We start from the raw sequence: 16732 nt of genomic DNA on the forward strand, positions 1-16732 counted from the left end.
TACTTGCAAAGCAGTCACCAAGATTAACTCTGCCTTTGCCCACGACCTTGGTGAAGCTGGGGCTGCCAGCGCAGATTCCTGTGGCTTTATAAAACATATGCCAGGTTCAATCTTCCCTTATGCTGTCCTACAAAAAGCATCATGCCAGAAGCAGCAGCTCACAGATTTCACTGAGGAATCATCAAACTTTGGAAAGCAGAACTTTAACATCAGGTTTCCTGTTGAACCTACAAAGCTGCAGCGGAAAAGATGGACACGTGTATGAGAGGTGAGACACACAAGAAAAAAAAAAAAGAGAATGGCTAATATTTTGTCTGCTACTAGTAAAGACTGACCTAACACATGGGTCAATCTCTATCAATAGTTGACAAAATCCCATAAGGCTCTCATGTGCATAACATGGCATATACAGTGGATGTAATAAGAGCAGCAAACCTGGAGTGCTGATCACAGATATTCACATTTTCCAAACTTTCAGTAAACTTAGGGGAATACAAGATACATAAAATAATTACGCTTTTAAGTGTTTAACTAGTTAAATTTGCTCTTGCAAGGCACTCTCTCCACCTCAAATTCAAGTTTAATGAGTGATCTTAGATAAACCTAACACAGGCTTGTTGAAATTCAGTGAGTACCTTCGACATGTCAGAAAATTACGTTTCTATCATTGCATACTTGATTTTTCCACGTGCTTATCCAAATGTAACTAAGATCGAAATGCAATGCTGCAAAACTGTGATGACCTATGGTAAAGAGGAATGTCTAATTCTGAAAAGGTATATTATTGAAAGGAGGTATTTAGGGATTATTCACTCCATTATTGCAAAACTGGCAAATTTCCCTTATTAAGGCTAATTAAGCCCATTGAAATTTGCTACTTTTTTGGGGTAAATACCAAGTGCCAGGAGAAAGAAACATTTCTGTGGCCTGGGTTGTCTGGTTTGCCTTTGGAAAGTCGCCAGACCTCATTTGACCCTTAAAAATAAGGTTTAACCCTAGTAGCTGGACTAAGTCATTGTCATTTAGATGAGCACACTGCAGCTCAAACCTAGGTCAAGAGTGAAGGAATTGTGTTGCCACTTGACAGCTGTTCAGTGGCTTCTGGGAAAATTGTTGGTGTTCTCAGTAAGTTTTCTAGCAAACAGGCACATAACCTAAACTTTACTGCCACAGTGTGCAGTGGTCAGCAGAAAAGCAAAGAGCTGAGTCATCAGGGAGACAGTGACTTTCTCAAAACTGACTTAAGTCAGACTTGAGGCACTGGAGGAAAGCAAATAAGACTCAAAGCAGTTGATTACATTACTATTTATTACTCTTTATTTAATATTTAGAACTAGCTGTCTTCCACCAGTTTAAAAGAAAACTCACTTCACAGGAATGGATCTTCTAAGCCATTGCTCCAATTATCTTTGTGTTCAGGCAGCCTGCCAGAACCCATCAAGGAAATACACTATTACCCATCTTCCTACTCCAGCTAGTCATGAATTCCACTTGGAGCTGTCTTAGGCTACAACAATCCCAACTGCTACCAGAAGCCATACCTAGTTTGGCTTCCTAAAATTAAATAAATTCTTTACTGTCATGCTGCACAATTAATCACAAGGTTCATTTTGACCTTGTGCGCTGTGAAAAACCTACTGAACAGACACCTGTCTAATTACCTTCTTACCAACACATTACTGCTCCAACACATACACAGGAAGAATACAAGGGCAAAAACAAGGCAAAGGGAAGGCAGGGACACACACAACAGGGACAAAGCAAGAGAGAAATTATGGATACGGAAATCTCTGACCTGAATTTCAATGAAACAGCTGCCACAGTACAGCTAGAATATCACCTTTCCTAGCTTCTGCTTTCCTGACTGGTACATCCCCATCACAAAGAAGCTGTATTATAAACTATCATATGGAAAGAAAGTATTTTGGCTGTTTGAAATATAGACACTACAGTGAATGTTTATCAGCATCCATTGTCTGTCCAGATTCCTCTGAGAAACTGCTCATCGCTTTGTGCTAAAATATAGTACTTATCCATGTGTTTAAAGAGTAGGATATTGAAGGAAAAACACACTCTGACCTTAAGGCACTGATGCCAAGTTCAGCAATGGACAAAGATCTGACTACCAGCAAGAAAGCAATGAGCTTGTTTTGCCTCTACCAGAAAGTCAGAGCAATAACTCTGTAACAAAGCTGCAGTGGAGCCAGACAGAGGAACATTATGGAATCACAGCTGAGAGCCCTTCTGTCCTGTGGCCCATTGGACATAGTTTCACTTTCTGCATTTTTTACTTCATTAGCTCATAAACTAATGCCTTGCTAATAGATACGAGGAGGAGAAAGATGATGAAATGTTCTATATTATTTTTAATGGCATTTAATACACACCAATTATTCCACAGGCTCATTTAGCACCTAATATTGAAGAGGCATTCAAATATTTCTAGAAAGTAATATAACCTAGGCATCTCTAAAGATATTCTTGCTAACAACCTTTGTGCAAGAGACCTGGAATATTGCCACTAAGATGCCAGCCAACAGTGAAGACCAAATGAATTGTCAGATTTCACCAGCTCCCTAGTGTGCTCATAAGCAAGAAAAGTCAGTCTATCACTATATTCTACCTGCATGCAAGGTGGACTTATTTGTGAGATCTAACTAGGTGCTACTGACTTTTTGCCTCTCATTAACAGTTAGGACATAGCAAATTAGGAGGATTGTTGTCCCATTACTCTTTCTTTTAGGACACTTTATCTATGGTTTCTTTCAATGCCTCGACCTTAAGCTGGCATCTGAAAGATATGGTTTCTTCTCTTTTCTTCTAAGGAAAAAAGAGGGCTTTTCTCTTAATTTTCTTCATTTTTGCTAGCACACTGTTCTCAAGTCATTACCAGTAATGAGTGAATTGTTAATGTTAAAACTGCTTTCAGAGACAACCGAGCTGCAAAGCTGAGTGCCTTTTGTCCCAGCCTGCCTATGTACCTTTGATTCCTAATGTCAGACAGACTGCCCCACAGAAGGATTTGCCATCACTATAAGAAGCTCTGCCTTGGATGTCCTCCCACTCAACAAAAGCAGCATCGTGTTAGAAATAGCTATATCATCATCCCTGATAAAGTGCCACTTCCTCATTCATTTTCATCAGTTCTAAGAGCCACTTACACTTCAGGCAGCAGCCTTCAGAGTACCACAGAAGGACTAAGTTCAGAGCTTCTCACAAAATTGCTGCAGACTTCTTCACACATCAAGCAATGCCGCTAGCCAAGAGCATAGTGTAGGCAATTTTGGTTTATTAGCATCTGTATCTCCGCCTTGATTCCATCCCTCAAGCCAGTTTAGTAAGATCCCACAGCTCCATGGATGGCAGTTCAGAAGCTGAGATTTGGTCTGGCCTTCCTGTCCACCCCTCAAACTCCTTAACTAAATTGATTTATTCCTTGAATCAAAGAAAAAAAAATCAGCCTTTTAGACTAATATTTTCTTATTTTGACATTGAGAAAGAGGAATGCTTGAAGAAACCTAGGTTGAACCAGGTACTAATGCCTCTTTCCCAGGGCAGTGAGAAGGAACCTCTTAATCACATTTCAAAGATGCCTCCCCTGCAACAAGACACTTTCTCAGGCTCAAAGGGCAGTGGAAACAAAAAGAAACCCAAACAACACTATTCTCTGAACAGCTTCATATTAAAAAAAAAAAAAAAAAAACAAACCTGAGTATACAAATTCCATGTGTCCATGAGAGCAATAAGTTGATAGAAACTTATTAAAAACCTTCCCCAGATAGCATATTTGAGATAGATAAACATGCTTCAGTTTATCCAATACAATATATAAGCATGTCTGGGTACAAAGCAAAATAAGGGGAAAATGTGTTATTTTCTGTGACTCATTGGCTTTACCGTTTCAAATCTCTCACCTAATGGACCAACTTCACATAGATAGAGGAAATGAAAAAAGAAAAACTTAGAGGAAAGAAGGAAGAAATCATTTCAACTTTTAACATTTATTCGATGCATCAAAGGTCTCAGCTATGTAGTTCAATTAGATTTGTGTGTGGATTCTTGCAAGATGCATGTGGAAAAGCCTTCATTGGGTTCACTGCATGAGACTAAAGAAAATGCAGACTATGAATTTGAACTTTAATCTTTTTCTTTCCTGGAAAGCTATCTTAAAAAAATATTTAAAAAAAAAAGTTTAAGTAAACTATATATAGATGCTGCCAAGTGGCAAGGCTGAACACAAATCTCTTATCCAATACAAATATTTTGCCACTCAGCTCATGAGAGTGCACAGCAGTATTCCAGTCTCCCAAACGGAACCGCAGCAAGCCTATACATCCTCACAGTTGGTACTGGCATTTATAATATCCATGAGGCAAGTTTATAAGCTTATTAAACCCAAAACACAGAAGACAAAAGCTGACAATAAACATGGAAGAAAAAGATTAGCGTGGAAATGACAAAGGAAAATGAGAGTCAAACATAAGGGGTACAATATACATGGAGGGAAATTACCATGGGCACACTACATTAGAACACAATACATTAGAACAATTTTTTTTCCTGCAGATGTTGGATAGTCTAGAAATACTTTCAAGCAACATTCCTGGTAGTTAATCCCTCAACTCTGCTAGTGATTTGACAGGGTTGTAACATTAAAAACAATCTTTATTATGCACTTATGTTTCCCTCCCTTTTCAAAAAGGAAATCAAGTGTGTAGAGCATAAAGGTGAATTTCATATGATTTGTTAGGATGATCTCCTGACTTAGGAATTCATCTCCTATTAACAGAAAACTGCAGACACACAGGAAGAGGGAACACTGCTTGTATGTATTAGTTATACTTCAGGAGCTTTTTCTTTGCTCACTGTCTAATGCCCTATGATGGAGCAAGCAATAACCACTGAAAAGTTAACCTTTTGTTTATGCATGCTTCACTTTTACCCTCAACAGTAAAAATTCAGTGTTGAAAAAGTGAAAGACAGAAAATATGGAAAACTTTGCAAACAAAAGAACCATACTGTTATATGAAGAGAAGGCACAAAACTCTCACAATACTTTGTGAAAACAGGACTATTAACACCGGGAGGATAGCGAAAAAGGTGGCTAACAGTCTACAAAGCACTTAGCCACTTTTTTCCTCATCCTAATGTGAATACTAATTAAATTCATGTTTTCTTCTACTTTAGTTTTTGAGGTCAAATCACAACTCAATGGAAGTTCCCTCTCTCAGTGTACAAATATCCTTCACAAGGAAAATCCAGCACATCAGAACAAGGGTCTGTTCACCATGATACTTTATATTTTTCATAGTGTCAAGGGGGAGTGATGGTTTTGGTTTTTGTAGGTTACTGGGGGGTTTTGGTGTTTTTTTTTTTTTTTTATGTGTATGTAGAAAGAGGTACGAAAAAACAAAAGTAGAGGCTGGAAGAAAACAATGCTAATGCAATCATGACTGAAAAGACGCCCAAAGAGTTTTTGAAGACAAAGTTGCTTTAGTTGGAATACATTGTTCTTTAATAACAAAAGCAAGCCATGTCCTTGTCTATAGTCAAAAAAGACTTTTGATTTTGATCAAGCCACAGAAACCCTAAATACCATTCAAATTATTATAAAGAATCATTAACTATAATACTGTATTTTTTCCTGGCTATCATTTAAGAGTTTCTGGATTCAGTTTCAATTAACAAGTTTTCCTGGAAGTTTTGTTCATTGCAATCACGTCACAAAGAAGCCCTGGGGCAGTGGAGGACGGAAGGCTAGCATAGGAGAACAGACTCCATGTGTTGCCAAAGGGCATCAAACACTCACACTTGTAGCTTAAGTGACAAGATTCAAAGGATAGGGGGATCCAGCCACAATAACATCCCTGACAAACCAGAGAGGCACCACTGCATTAGAGGAGGCATAGCTGTACAAGCTCCTCTGTGAGCAGCAACTACATCCAAGAGTTTGCCACAGGATATCCTGCAACAACCTCAGAGACCAGCATGACCCAGCTGGGCTAGTGTGGGTAGATAACACTCTCGAATCCCCTCACAGATTCTTTTTAAAAGGAAGTATGTGTCAACCTGAGCTTCATATCCTTTTTGACAAGGGCATATTACCTGATGGGGCTGTGAACTGGACCATCTGCTGTAGGAAGGAGCACCAGAAGTCTTGTTCGCTGTAGGTCTCTGCAAAATAAAAGAAGGACATGTCAAATATTCACCAACACGCCCACCATACACACTGGCTACTCGCCAACCTCAACCATGTAAATAACCATAGTAAAAAAAAAAGAAAATCCACAACCCTAAACAAGAGCCTCCAGAAACCACAAATATGAGACAGGTGCACCAAAATCACATAGATAGAAACTTGCAACTAATGCACTGTTCAGCCTTGAACCTCGGGACCTCAATATTCACTTCAATTTGCAGTTTGTTGCCTAGACTGCATAGTGAAATGCTAAACTCCAACCTAAACTGAGGCTAAAAAGCACTACCCATCAGGCATACATTTTACTCGGTTTAAGTAGACATGCTGTAAAGGAAGAGCAACTACATCATCTCTCTAGACTTGTGAAAAGATGCTGACACTGTCCCACACCAGACCCTTGTCTTTAAATTAGAGAGACACAGATTTGACAGACAGATCAAGCAGCAGATAAAGAACTGGCAACAAGGTCACACTCAGTTGTGGTCAATAGCTCACTGTTCAAGGGGAGATCAGTGACACATGGTGTTTCTCATGTGTTGGAAGGAGGGTGTCAAAATACAACAATTGTTCTTTCAGAATCATTTCACCTTACCTAAGTTTCATTTGTGAAATATGTAGTGGATTATTTATAGACTAACTTTTTTTTTTAAGAAAAACAGCCTTTATGATTTATCCCTACATTTTTCATCCATTTCTCTATTTTTCCCCCAAAGCCCTAAGAAAAAAGGCCATACCATGTACTTTCATATCCATAACATATTTCCATATCATGTGTGTCACATACAGACTTGACAATTAAACTGCCTTTGATACTGCAGAAGAAGCAATTCATTATGGCATTGAATAGAACCCCATCAATTATTTTTTTACAAATTTTCTCTGGTTTCAAAATTATTTTATACCATCAACTTACACACCATCTACTCCCAGTTTAAGCTAGCATCTGGTGTAACAGAAGACTTTTAAATCCACTCCTTACTTATGTGAATTTGCTGCTTCTTAAAAAAGAAAAAAAAAACACAAAAAAAAAACCACCAAACAAACCCACTGGATACCACAGTTAACAACCAAGTTTCTTGCGAGCGTATCACTACTATACTGTGTAAGCTCATGCATTACAAAATCTTCATGACAACCAGGCTACTTGTATCAGGAAGACCAGGTGGGTTTAAGTTTCTTTTGCATGAGATCTGAATTCAAACAGGCTTTCCAGACATGAGATACTAATTTATCAGTACACTATGTCACCAGCAGGATACTAATAAGGGGAACAGATTCATATTTGAACCATATGGACATCAATTACAAAAAAAAAAAAAAAGCAATTGTGACATCCATGTGAGATTTATACCACAATGTAGTACAGTCTTTGTAAGTATGGAAATAAATAGCTTATGGCTTTTAACACACAAGGATATAGTACATTTCTATGCCAGTTATACCCACTAGGGCTTATACATCATTACATATTCTAAAGCTGGCATGTCATTCTAACTAATAAGAAACAGCCACTGCTGGAATTGTATTTGTGTATTAGTCTATCAAAAAGCAGTTATTTCACAAATTTAATTATTAGCATTACTGTATAGTGTATTTATCTTCACCTAGGCACCCTTAAAAAGATAGGCATTTTTAATATACAGATACACCATGTAACAGAATAACACTTTTTTTTGATAGAAACTCCAGAAAAGACAAAGTGCACACAATGCTGGTCTCAGCTTCGTGAAAAACTATCTCCATTTGCTTCAGAAGAATGGCCAGCCGATCTCTGAACAACAAGTTGAATAGTGAGATAGCTGGAGTTTTTTCTAGAAGCACCCGGAAATTGTTCTCCAGTAAGATGTCTTTCCACAAGCACCACACACCTTTCTTAATTAATATATGTGTAATGTATGCCTGCCTTTAGTACCATCCAATAAAGCTGCATCTTCCTCCTGTTTAAACTCATAAATACCAGTCTTGGGTTTCATTACTCCCTCCAATACCTTTAGTAGGTACATTTCCTACACAGCAATCGCTCTTTTGAACTTTTCTGTCTCTTTCAAGGACATTAGGAAGATAAATATCCCACAGAGAAACAGTACTGCAATATTACAGAGAATCAGGCAAATCCTTTCCAGGACAAACACCCAGCAAACAAATAGTTCCCAAGACAAGAACACAAGATTTTTTTTTTTAAACTTTACATAAAAGAAAACACTTATGACTTCTATCTTACAATATAATTAAGATGGCACTTTTGAAAAACTGCAAATAGTAGTATAGAAGACTTTTTTTTCCCCCCCTTCTCCATTTACAGACCAAGAAACAGGCTCAGCTGCATATTCCAAGGCAACCAGACTACCGGGTTATAGAGCGAAGGCTTGCACTGCTCACACACAGAAGCTTCTATATTAGACTATTCAGAGTGGATTCTGAAATATCAAGAAAATACTTTCACCCAAGCTTCTATCCAGGTTCTAAAGGGCAACAGGAAAAAAAATCTGAAGGCCAGGCCACAAGCCCTGGTCATCTCAATGGTTAAAATATTTAAAGCAAGTGACTTAAAAAGTTACACACGAGCAAACTCCAAATGCACGCACCCCCACCCCTACTTTTCTGCAACCAGTAGAAATTAGACACCCACCTACCTCTAGGAATATGTGTCTTGATACCTAGCAGCATAGGTCATAAAGCAGACCATACTCTCTGCTGGATGAGTAGCTTTTGCATACAGCTGGCACCTCAAAGACCTCAAGGTGTTGCATTTTCACAAGCTATTTTAGCAGGGAGAGCACAGGCTGCATTCAGCCCTTTAAGCCACATCCCTTCCTTCAGTTAAAAATCACCTCCCACATCACTCCTCCTTTTGAGAAAGAAGGAGCATAAACACAGGATATTTAAGAATGCTCCCTCTGGCACAATTAGCACTTCAGCATAAGCCCTGGACATAAACTTACTCCCTGGTCTTGCAGAGCTCCCTAACAGCCTCACGGAAACAACCTAAACCAAACAGCCATCAACACCTACAGAGCCCCTAGCAAGTCCCACTCTTAGCTAACTTTATACCCATTCTGCTTCCCCAGCCCACTTCAGCTCCCTAAGCTGCCTCTCAGCCATGTGCAGATATAAAAAGCTCCTCCCCAGCTATTAAAAACTAATTAAGATTGACTTCCCTAATTGCCTGCTCATCCAAGCTGTCCTTTGTGTCCTGGCCATTTCCCTCATTCCCTCCACCTGTGAACAGAGGTCAAACTCACTGAGCTGCAGGTGAACAGTTGTTTTAAAAGACCACAAAGTTTTGCTGAAAATTTTAGAAAGGTTTAAGAATCACAGTGGAGTGTACTTCCAAAGGCAGTAAGACTGGAAACTGGATGTGTGAGCTTCATATCTGAGATGGAAGTTGTGGAAAAAATGGCAGTGTGGTCTGCTGCCCAGGCAGCAGTCAGTGTGAGAGGAGAAAATCTGATGTAGATTCAGGTGCAATGCTTCAAGCAAATAGCCAGATCTGAGCCTGAATGAGAGGAATGCTGATGAAACATCAGACTGCCTCCAAATCCTAGTGAGACCAAGAAAAAAAAAAGTACTTCTCATAGCAGTAAAGTGGCACAGATAAAAGAAGAGCAAATTATGCAGTACATGTGCAAAGATTCTTTTTTTATACACAGCTCACAGGAAAACTGTTTTCTCAGAAGATTCCTACTACTGAACACAGTAAATAACATAGCAAGAAGCCAGGAAAAAAAAAAAAAACTTTTAGAAGAATACATGGAAATCAATACAATGGAGTATGGCTCAACAGAAGAGTTCAGGGAAATATGTGTTACTATTTCATTCTTGGGATAAGGCTACCAGTGGCTGCATGCAATACAAGCCAAGAACATATACAGTCCCTAAATAATTCCTCAGTCACTAAAGGAGAGCTTCAAGATAAGGCCACACTTCAAATTTATGAAAAAAAGCAGAGCCCAGAATTACAAGTGTCATTAGTCTGGCTATATTTCTAAAAACAGAAAAGGAGTAATGTTCTGATAACCAAGGCAAAGTTAATAACTGGTTCTACACCCAAATAAACTTATAAAGTCTTGTGATGAGCATGGCAATTCATCCCATTAGTCTGGAAAAGTATCCTGAGATAGGATGATTTACTGTCTGGAAGTACCTGTCTCTTTCCATCCGCTCACTGGAGAGACAGGCTAAGTAGGCAGTTTAATTGAGACATCTAACTGGGAATGGCTAATGTTAGGTGAAATTAAATCTACCCATAGTCCCTGTTCTCCTTGCTACCAAGGGGCCTAAGCAATTTGTCGTCTTCTACGTTTCAAAGGGTTATTATGGTAGCAAACTTGTTATGCAGTCAGGGTACTTGTGAACTGCCCTGTGAACTCCCACAAACTGTGTTAATCTTCAAAATGCAGCCCACTGGTAAAGACATGAAATACTGTCTTGACTTGCAGGACTTAGAAATTTTTACCTGGGCAAGAATGGGAAAAAAAGAATTTACTTTATAAATCAAGAAAATAAAATATGAAAATAAATGGAACATATACTTAAACATTTAGTCATATCAAAATCTTTTTTCTTCAAAGAAAATCTACTTAGACTTACACCTGTAGTACTCTGAGAATACAATTATAGTTACATGAAACGCCTGATATACCACCAGTTCCTGGGCTCTTTGGCTTTTAGGCCTAAAACCTTGCTGGCATTCAGCTGGTCTCTAGTTCATCAGGTTTACAAAGTTGTTGCTTCTTTAAAGAATATAGAGTCCAGTTGTTTATGTGTAGGTGGATATGAAATTCAGGATATATTATGCACTGTCCAATATCTAGATTTCCTTTTTTTCTAGTATTTGCTATGGAATATTCCTGATTTTCTCTCAAATGAAAAAAGAAAAAAAAAAACATTTCCTGAAAAAAGTAATAGAGACAGCTGACAACTCTGTAAGATGTTAAGGCACCGAAGTTCTTTCTCTGAAGTTTGCTTTCTTTTTTTATGGAGTTTTGTATATCTGCGACTTTTGCAAAGAGAAACCAGCAATGTTATGTTAAAAAGAAACAATATTCAGGGGCTGCTTCTTTTGAGACATAGGCCTTTGGGTTAATTCATTTATTTTTTTTCACAGCAGGAATTTATGAAGAAAACATGAGTGAAAAATAAAGTTTTAACTTCTCATACTACAAAGGGTTATAATATCCTTTATGACTGTCCAGGAACAAATAATGAGCAAAGTCCTTTTGACATTAACCACAGCAGACTGGAGCAGTGGGAGCTAGTTTTTGAAGTATTGAGTTTTATTTCTTTTTACTTATTGAGCTTATCCCACAACAATGCAGCACAGAAAAAGACAAGTTATTAGTTTCTATGTACAAGGTAAATAGAAGTGGTGACAATTCATCTGATACTATCTGATCAAAAATGGTGCTTAGAGGAATTACAGAGTCTGAAATTTGAACCAGTAATATCTCATGAAACAACACAGACTTCATGCCTACATATCAATCCATACCTGCCTCTGGTCTGGCTCCAGATACCCTTAAGCCATGCTGATTCTCTGTGTGAGGTAAGACCTCACACACTTGATAATACTAAATCCTTTACAGCCTCTTCCTCACTAACATCATCTCAAGGGATCAGAGAAGCCAGCTCAGTGGAAAGGGTATCTCTGTGCTTCCAATCTGGTATCACACCCGGCTCCACGGGGAGACAAACCCCAGTAAAGCCTGTTCATTACAAATGTGCTGCTCACCCATGAAGCCATTTTCACTTTTGTGCAATAAATGTACACAACTCCTTGCTCCCTTTGAAACCTCATCCCATTTTTAACAATACCAATACCATGCTGGAAATTCATAGCTAGCACTCTGGACATAAGATTAAACAAATTCCAAGTACTTTAAATATCCATGGTTTTTTCAAAACCCTACAAGTTAAGAAACCTCCAAAACTTCCTGGAAAAGTGTCTGCTTTCTACTGATGCTAGTGCTACAAAATTGCAGAGTGATGGATTTTGTTTATTATTATTTTTTTAGAAAAAAAGAAGACAGGAAAATGTTATATAATCAGATTAATAACAGGAATGTAATTTCATTACAGCTGTGCAGCAGTTTTTACCACTCAACAGTGAACACTGATGATCATGGGGCTGGAATACAAAGCGAAGCGCAGTGATGTTGACAGCAGTGGAAGGATGCGAGGTGACGTGACAATATGGTCTCCTCTTCCATGCAAAGGGTGCATGATGCATCCTTCAGCTTGCTTGGCAGCTGAGAGAATAGCACATGTCAGGGTGACATCACTGCTTTGCAGTGATGAGACGATGCAGGGGAATCACCAAGTACGTTGCTCCATAAAAGTGTAAAGTCAGGAAGAAAACATTAAGAAATCAGCCAATCTGGATAGAATGGCAGGACATAAAATGCAACAGAGTTGCAAGAGGTAAAGTTTGTAAGTAATGAAATACATTTATAAGTTGTGTATGAAAAAGTGCACAGTGGGAAAACAATCTTTTCTTAACGCTGTTACACAATGTCATTAGGGATTACTTCCTCTAGCTTACAGAAATCAATGTTATGACAGGAAGAGACAGAGCAGGAGAGATATTGACTGAGCTGTCAACCATAGGAGTACATCTCTCTGAACCTGTGGGTTTGGGCTTTGATGAAGAAAATGCATTCAATAGCCACTTTTATAGGAACTCAGGCACTCACTCAAAGTACTCACATTTCATATCCACTGTCTAGTCATGACCATCAACATAGTGACTCATAATTTTGAGGTGAAATTGCCAAAAGTAGTATATGTCTATCACTCACCCCCATCCACGGATCCTTGACACCTAATGCTTTGACATGGGTTATGAACCATGGTGCAGGGGTTGTCATGACACTGTGATTCCCTCTCTTTTTTCTCTTTGTCCACTCCTGTTTACTTATTTAATAAAGATATTAAAGAAGGAAAAGAAGAAAACTTCTAGACAAAGCCAGAGATAAAAATATTCTTTCTTCATAAACTATCTTTACACTTACCAACCAGGAGCTTTGTGCTAAAAAAACTCCAGGCCTTCCCTATATGGCCTCCCATATGCTATTTGATTGTTAAAAGTAATAATTAATATATTTTAAGTTTCAAAGTATGTATTTCAATGCTAATGAAGTCCACAGGCCTTTTATATCTCACAAATCAAATAAGAACTGATACTAGAAATTTTGTATTAGAAATCCATCTCAAACCACATCTACTTTAGCAGAACTGGCTGGTCAAGTTCAAGCCAACAATAGTGTAACCACTAATTCCTTCTCCTTTCCGATTTGTATCGATCAAGTGAAGCGCAGCATCCTTGAAATCACAAACAAGCTGAACAACTGTTACTGTTGGTGAAAAGCAATAACATATATCTTAGGAATTTTATATGATGAAAGAGATTCTCTATGGAGATGCTATAGACACCATGATTTGCTATGCAGTCAGCACTTTCTTCCAAAGCCAGAGAGTTTGAAGATAAGCTGCAAAGAGATTGAGGAACAACCTTCAAGTCTTCCAGATGGAGTTGACATAAAGTTGGCATTCTTACCCCATAAAATGTACAATTAAGAAATTGTAAGAAAATCACAAGACATAGAAACACACAATTAGATAAGAAGGAGAAATCAGCTGGGAAAAAAAAAAAGAAAAATATTAAGACATTCAATTGTTTGAGGTCAAGAACTCACTCAAGCACTATAGAGAAGGTAGGGGAACACAACACAACCATATGAGAGAAAATTTAATCATAAAGTGGCTTTCTAAAGCAGCTGCTTTTGTGGAACTAAGAACTAAGTGTAGTATTATGTTAAGCAATATTCTATTATAGCAATCAGTACATTAAAGAACAGCCAGGGAATGCCACAGTCCTGGATATCACCAGGATACCCACTCCTATTGAAAGAATGCTCAAGGAAGTATAAGATGTGTTATCAGAAGAACTTGGAACATATGACATGTTATGTGCTTTTGACTCTCACCAATTTTCTGAGTAAATTAAATGCTGAGCCATGAAGAGATGTAGGGGAAGTGGTCACAGCACCACGCCTGACAGTGTTCAAGTGTTTGGACAATGCTCTCAGGCACATGGTGTGACTCTTGGGTCCTGTGCAGATCCAGGAGCTGGACTTGATGATCCTTGTGGATCCCTCCCAAGTCAGGATATTCTATGTTTCTATGATTCTATGACACAGACAGTCTTGGCTATGTCAGAGAGCAAAATACGATTTGTTTTGTGGGACCAAAAGACCCAGCTTTCTTCACAAGCTTCCACAGACCTGCAAAAACGGAATTGACAGGTCTATGTTTATTTGAGGTAAAGGAATAACACCAAGAGTGTAAAATAAATTGATTGTAATAAGGGCTGTTCTCTTTGAGCAGCTATTCTGAGAAAGATTATCTGTTCCATTTTAATAGCAGACAAGAAATATGAAAAGTGACCCAGAATATTTGAGTAATATTGGGTCTGAGGTATTAAAAGATAACAAAGTGACCACAATGAAAACTGATACTGAGTAGGAAACCATCAGACATGTACTATAGAGAGTATCAAAAAACATTAGAAGAACAAATCCAAATATAAAGACAATGGATGCTCTCATAAAGGCATGGGGGGGACCTTTCCTTTTTTTATTAATGTTCACCAAGGAAAATAAGAATTCAGATTTATGCTTACATTGAAGATTATAATAAAGCCAAAACAGAGAATAGCCTTGATAAGACAATGCAAAAGACAACAGTGCAGAAATTAAAGTCAAATATGGCATACAGTAGATGTAATAATCAGAATATTTTACATGTGTTTCAGTACTGGGAGGCAAGGGCATGAATCATGAAGGTTCAGTAAAATAGAAAAATAAAAATCTTTATTTGCAAACAATGCAATCATAGAAAGGTGGAGGAGGTGCTATAATGATCTCTTTAATGGTGAGAGATAAAAGTGAACAACAAATGGTTATTTTCTAGATAAAGGAGTCATTCCCAGAAGAATCAAATTTTTAAAGTATTCAAAAGGCAATTAGACATTCAGGAAAAATGCTGGCAATTCCTGCTAAATTATTAAGACTTGAATGCAATAAGCTTAGTCAAATTTTTTACAACTTAATTTTGATAATATTTCCTAAGAACAGAAACAGAAAGTCACAATTCCAATTTCAAAACCAGGATGTATTGGAAATGTAGGAGTTGTTTTTATGTTTCTTCCCATTTCAACCTCAAAAATCCAGTTTTCATTCCTTTTACAGACACATACTCTTTAAACACAGGAAACGGTGAGTGATGGCAAATATTGGTGTCTGGCAAAGAATTCCCTCCCAAGATTAGTCACAAAAAAATAAAAACAAGCTATCACTTTTAGTTAGGTGTTGTCTCCAGGAAAAATGCTGCTAAAAAGACAATTAAAGTGTAATTTCTTAGAGGATTTAGGAATAATCTAGTGGGTCCTTGGTCTGTAAGGAGAGTATCTGACATCTTGGAACATCACAGCACAAGTCTGAGACTGTTTATTATGTAGGAAATCGGATGCTTTTCAAGTAGCGATACAATGAAATTTCTGCTCTGTTTCATAGCAATCCAATGCTAAAGGTGGGAAGATGAAGAAGCCCCACACTTTTCAGATCAGTCCAGTCATTGGTTTGAAGGCACTGGAACAATCTGCCTCGATTTCAGAACAAGTGACTGCCGCAGGAAAGACAAGGTCAGAAAAAATGGTGGGTTTGGATCAGTGAACATGAATGATATTCAAGGATTGTAAAACCAGGTAAATAGCCTTGTAATGATAAGATTCTGAGCAAGCTTTCTGGCAGGCAATGAGGTTGCAATGAGTTTGGTAGCCTAAACAGCTGACGGCTTTAAATAATAGTAGAAGTTTGTAGGAGGAATAAATTCAATTTTTTGCTGCTTTGAACTTGATGACAGAAGGAAAAAAATTCTTTGTACAAAGAACCCTAAAAAGTTACCAAATTAAAAAAAGAGATCTCTTGACTAGATTGGCACTGGTGTTGCCTAATCATCAGCTGACAAAAGCTGAAAAATGGGAGGGGTGACATTGTACTGCAGTTTGACTGTAGTCAGTGCCAGCATAATATAACTGGATGGGTGACAGCTGCTGTGACTGGGATGTGGCACAAGGTTTGCTAGCTGTCAACCACCACAGCAAACTTACTGAGCTCCTGGGTACATAAAGTGATCTCATTTTGTTGTAGACATTTCTAGCGACAACTACTTAGCTGACTGTTCTGCACATGATTCACACCACCACTCTTACTGCCCAAGCAATGTGTTGAACACAGGTTGTTATAGGGATTCTAGTCAAGCAGGTGGTACTCTTTTGCAAACAGCATGCTTGCTTATGCTGTGAAATCCTACACCTATTGTCTCCACCTACCTTCCTCTTCTATCAGCAGCTGCTGTCAGGTGCTCCCTGTTCCAAACCCCTGTGCTCACTCCCTGTGCTTCAGTGAGCATTCCTTCTCGCCCAGGCCTATTGTGCAATCTAAACCCCAACACCACAGAAGGTGAGACAGGCTT

The 16732-nt window shown here is 38.3% G+C and overlaps 1 protein-coding gene across 10 annotated transcripts in view; it reads right to left on the reverse strand.

Moving 5' to 3' along the window:
• The window catches only part of RBMS3 (RNA binding motif single stranded interacting protein 3), a 703009-nt gene that overhangs the window by 590699 nt on the left and 95578 nt on the right, over positions 1-16732 (reverse strand). For 8 of the 10 annotated variants that reach the window (XM_068206323.1, XM_068206331.1, XM_068206308.1 and 5 more), the window contains one exon: positions 6106-6174. In XM_068206323.1, the coding sequence (XP_068062424.1) occupies positions 6106-6174 (69 nt within the window). Of the gene's footprint in view, positions 1-6105; positions 6175-8832; positions 9343-16732 lie in introns of those variants that run through there. The other 2 variants (XM_068206349.1, XM_068206345.1) reach the window with 1 other exon arrangement.

The sequence above is a fragment of the Anomalospiza imberbis genome, chromosome 1 (assembly GCF_031753505.1).
Source record: "Anomalospiza imberbis isolate Cuckoo-Finch-1a 21T00152 chromosome 1, ASM3175350v1, whole genome shotgun sequence".
Classification (NCBI taxonomy): domain Eukaryota; kingdom Metazoa; phylum Chordata; class Aves; order Passeriformes; family Viduidae; genus Anomalospiza; species Anomalospiza imberbis.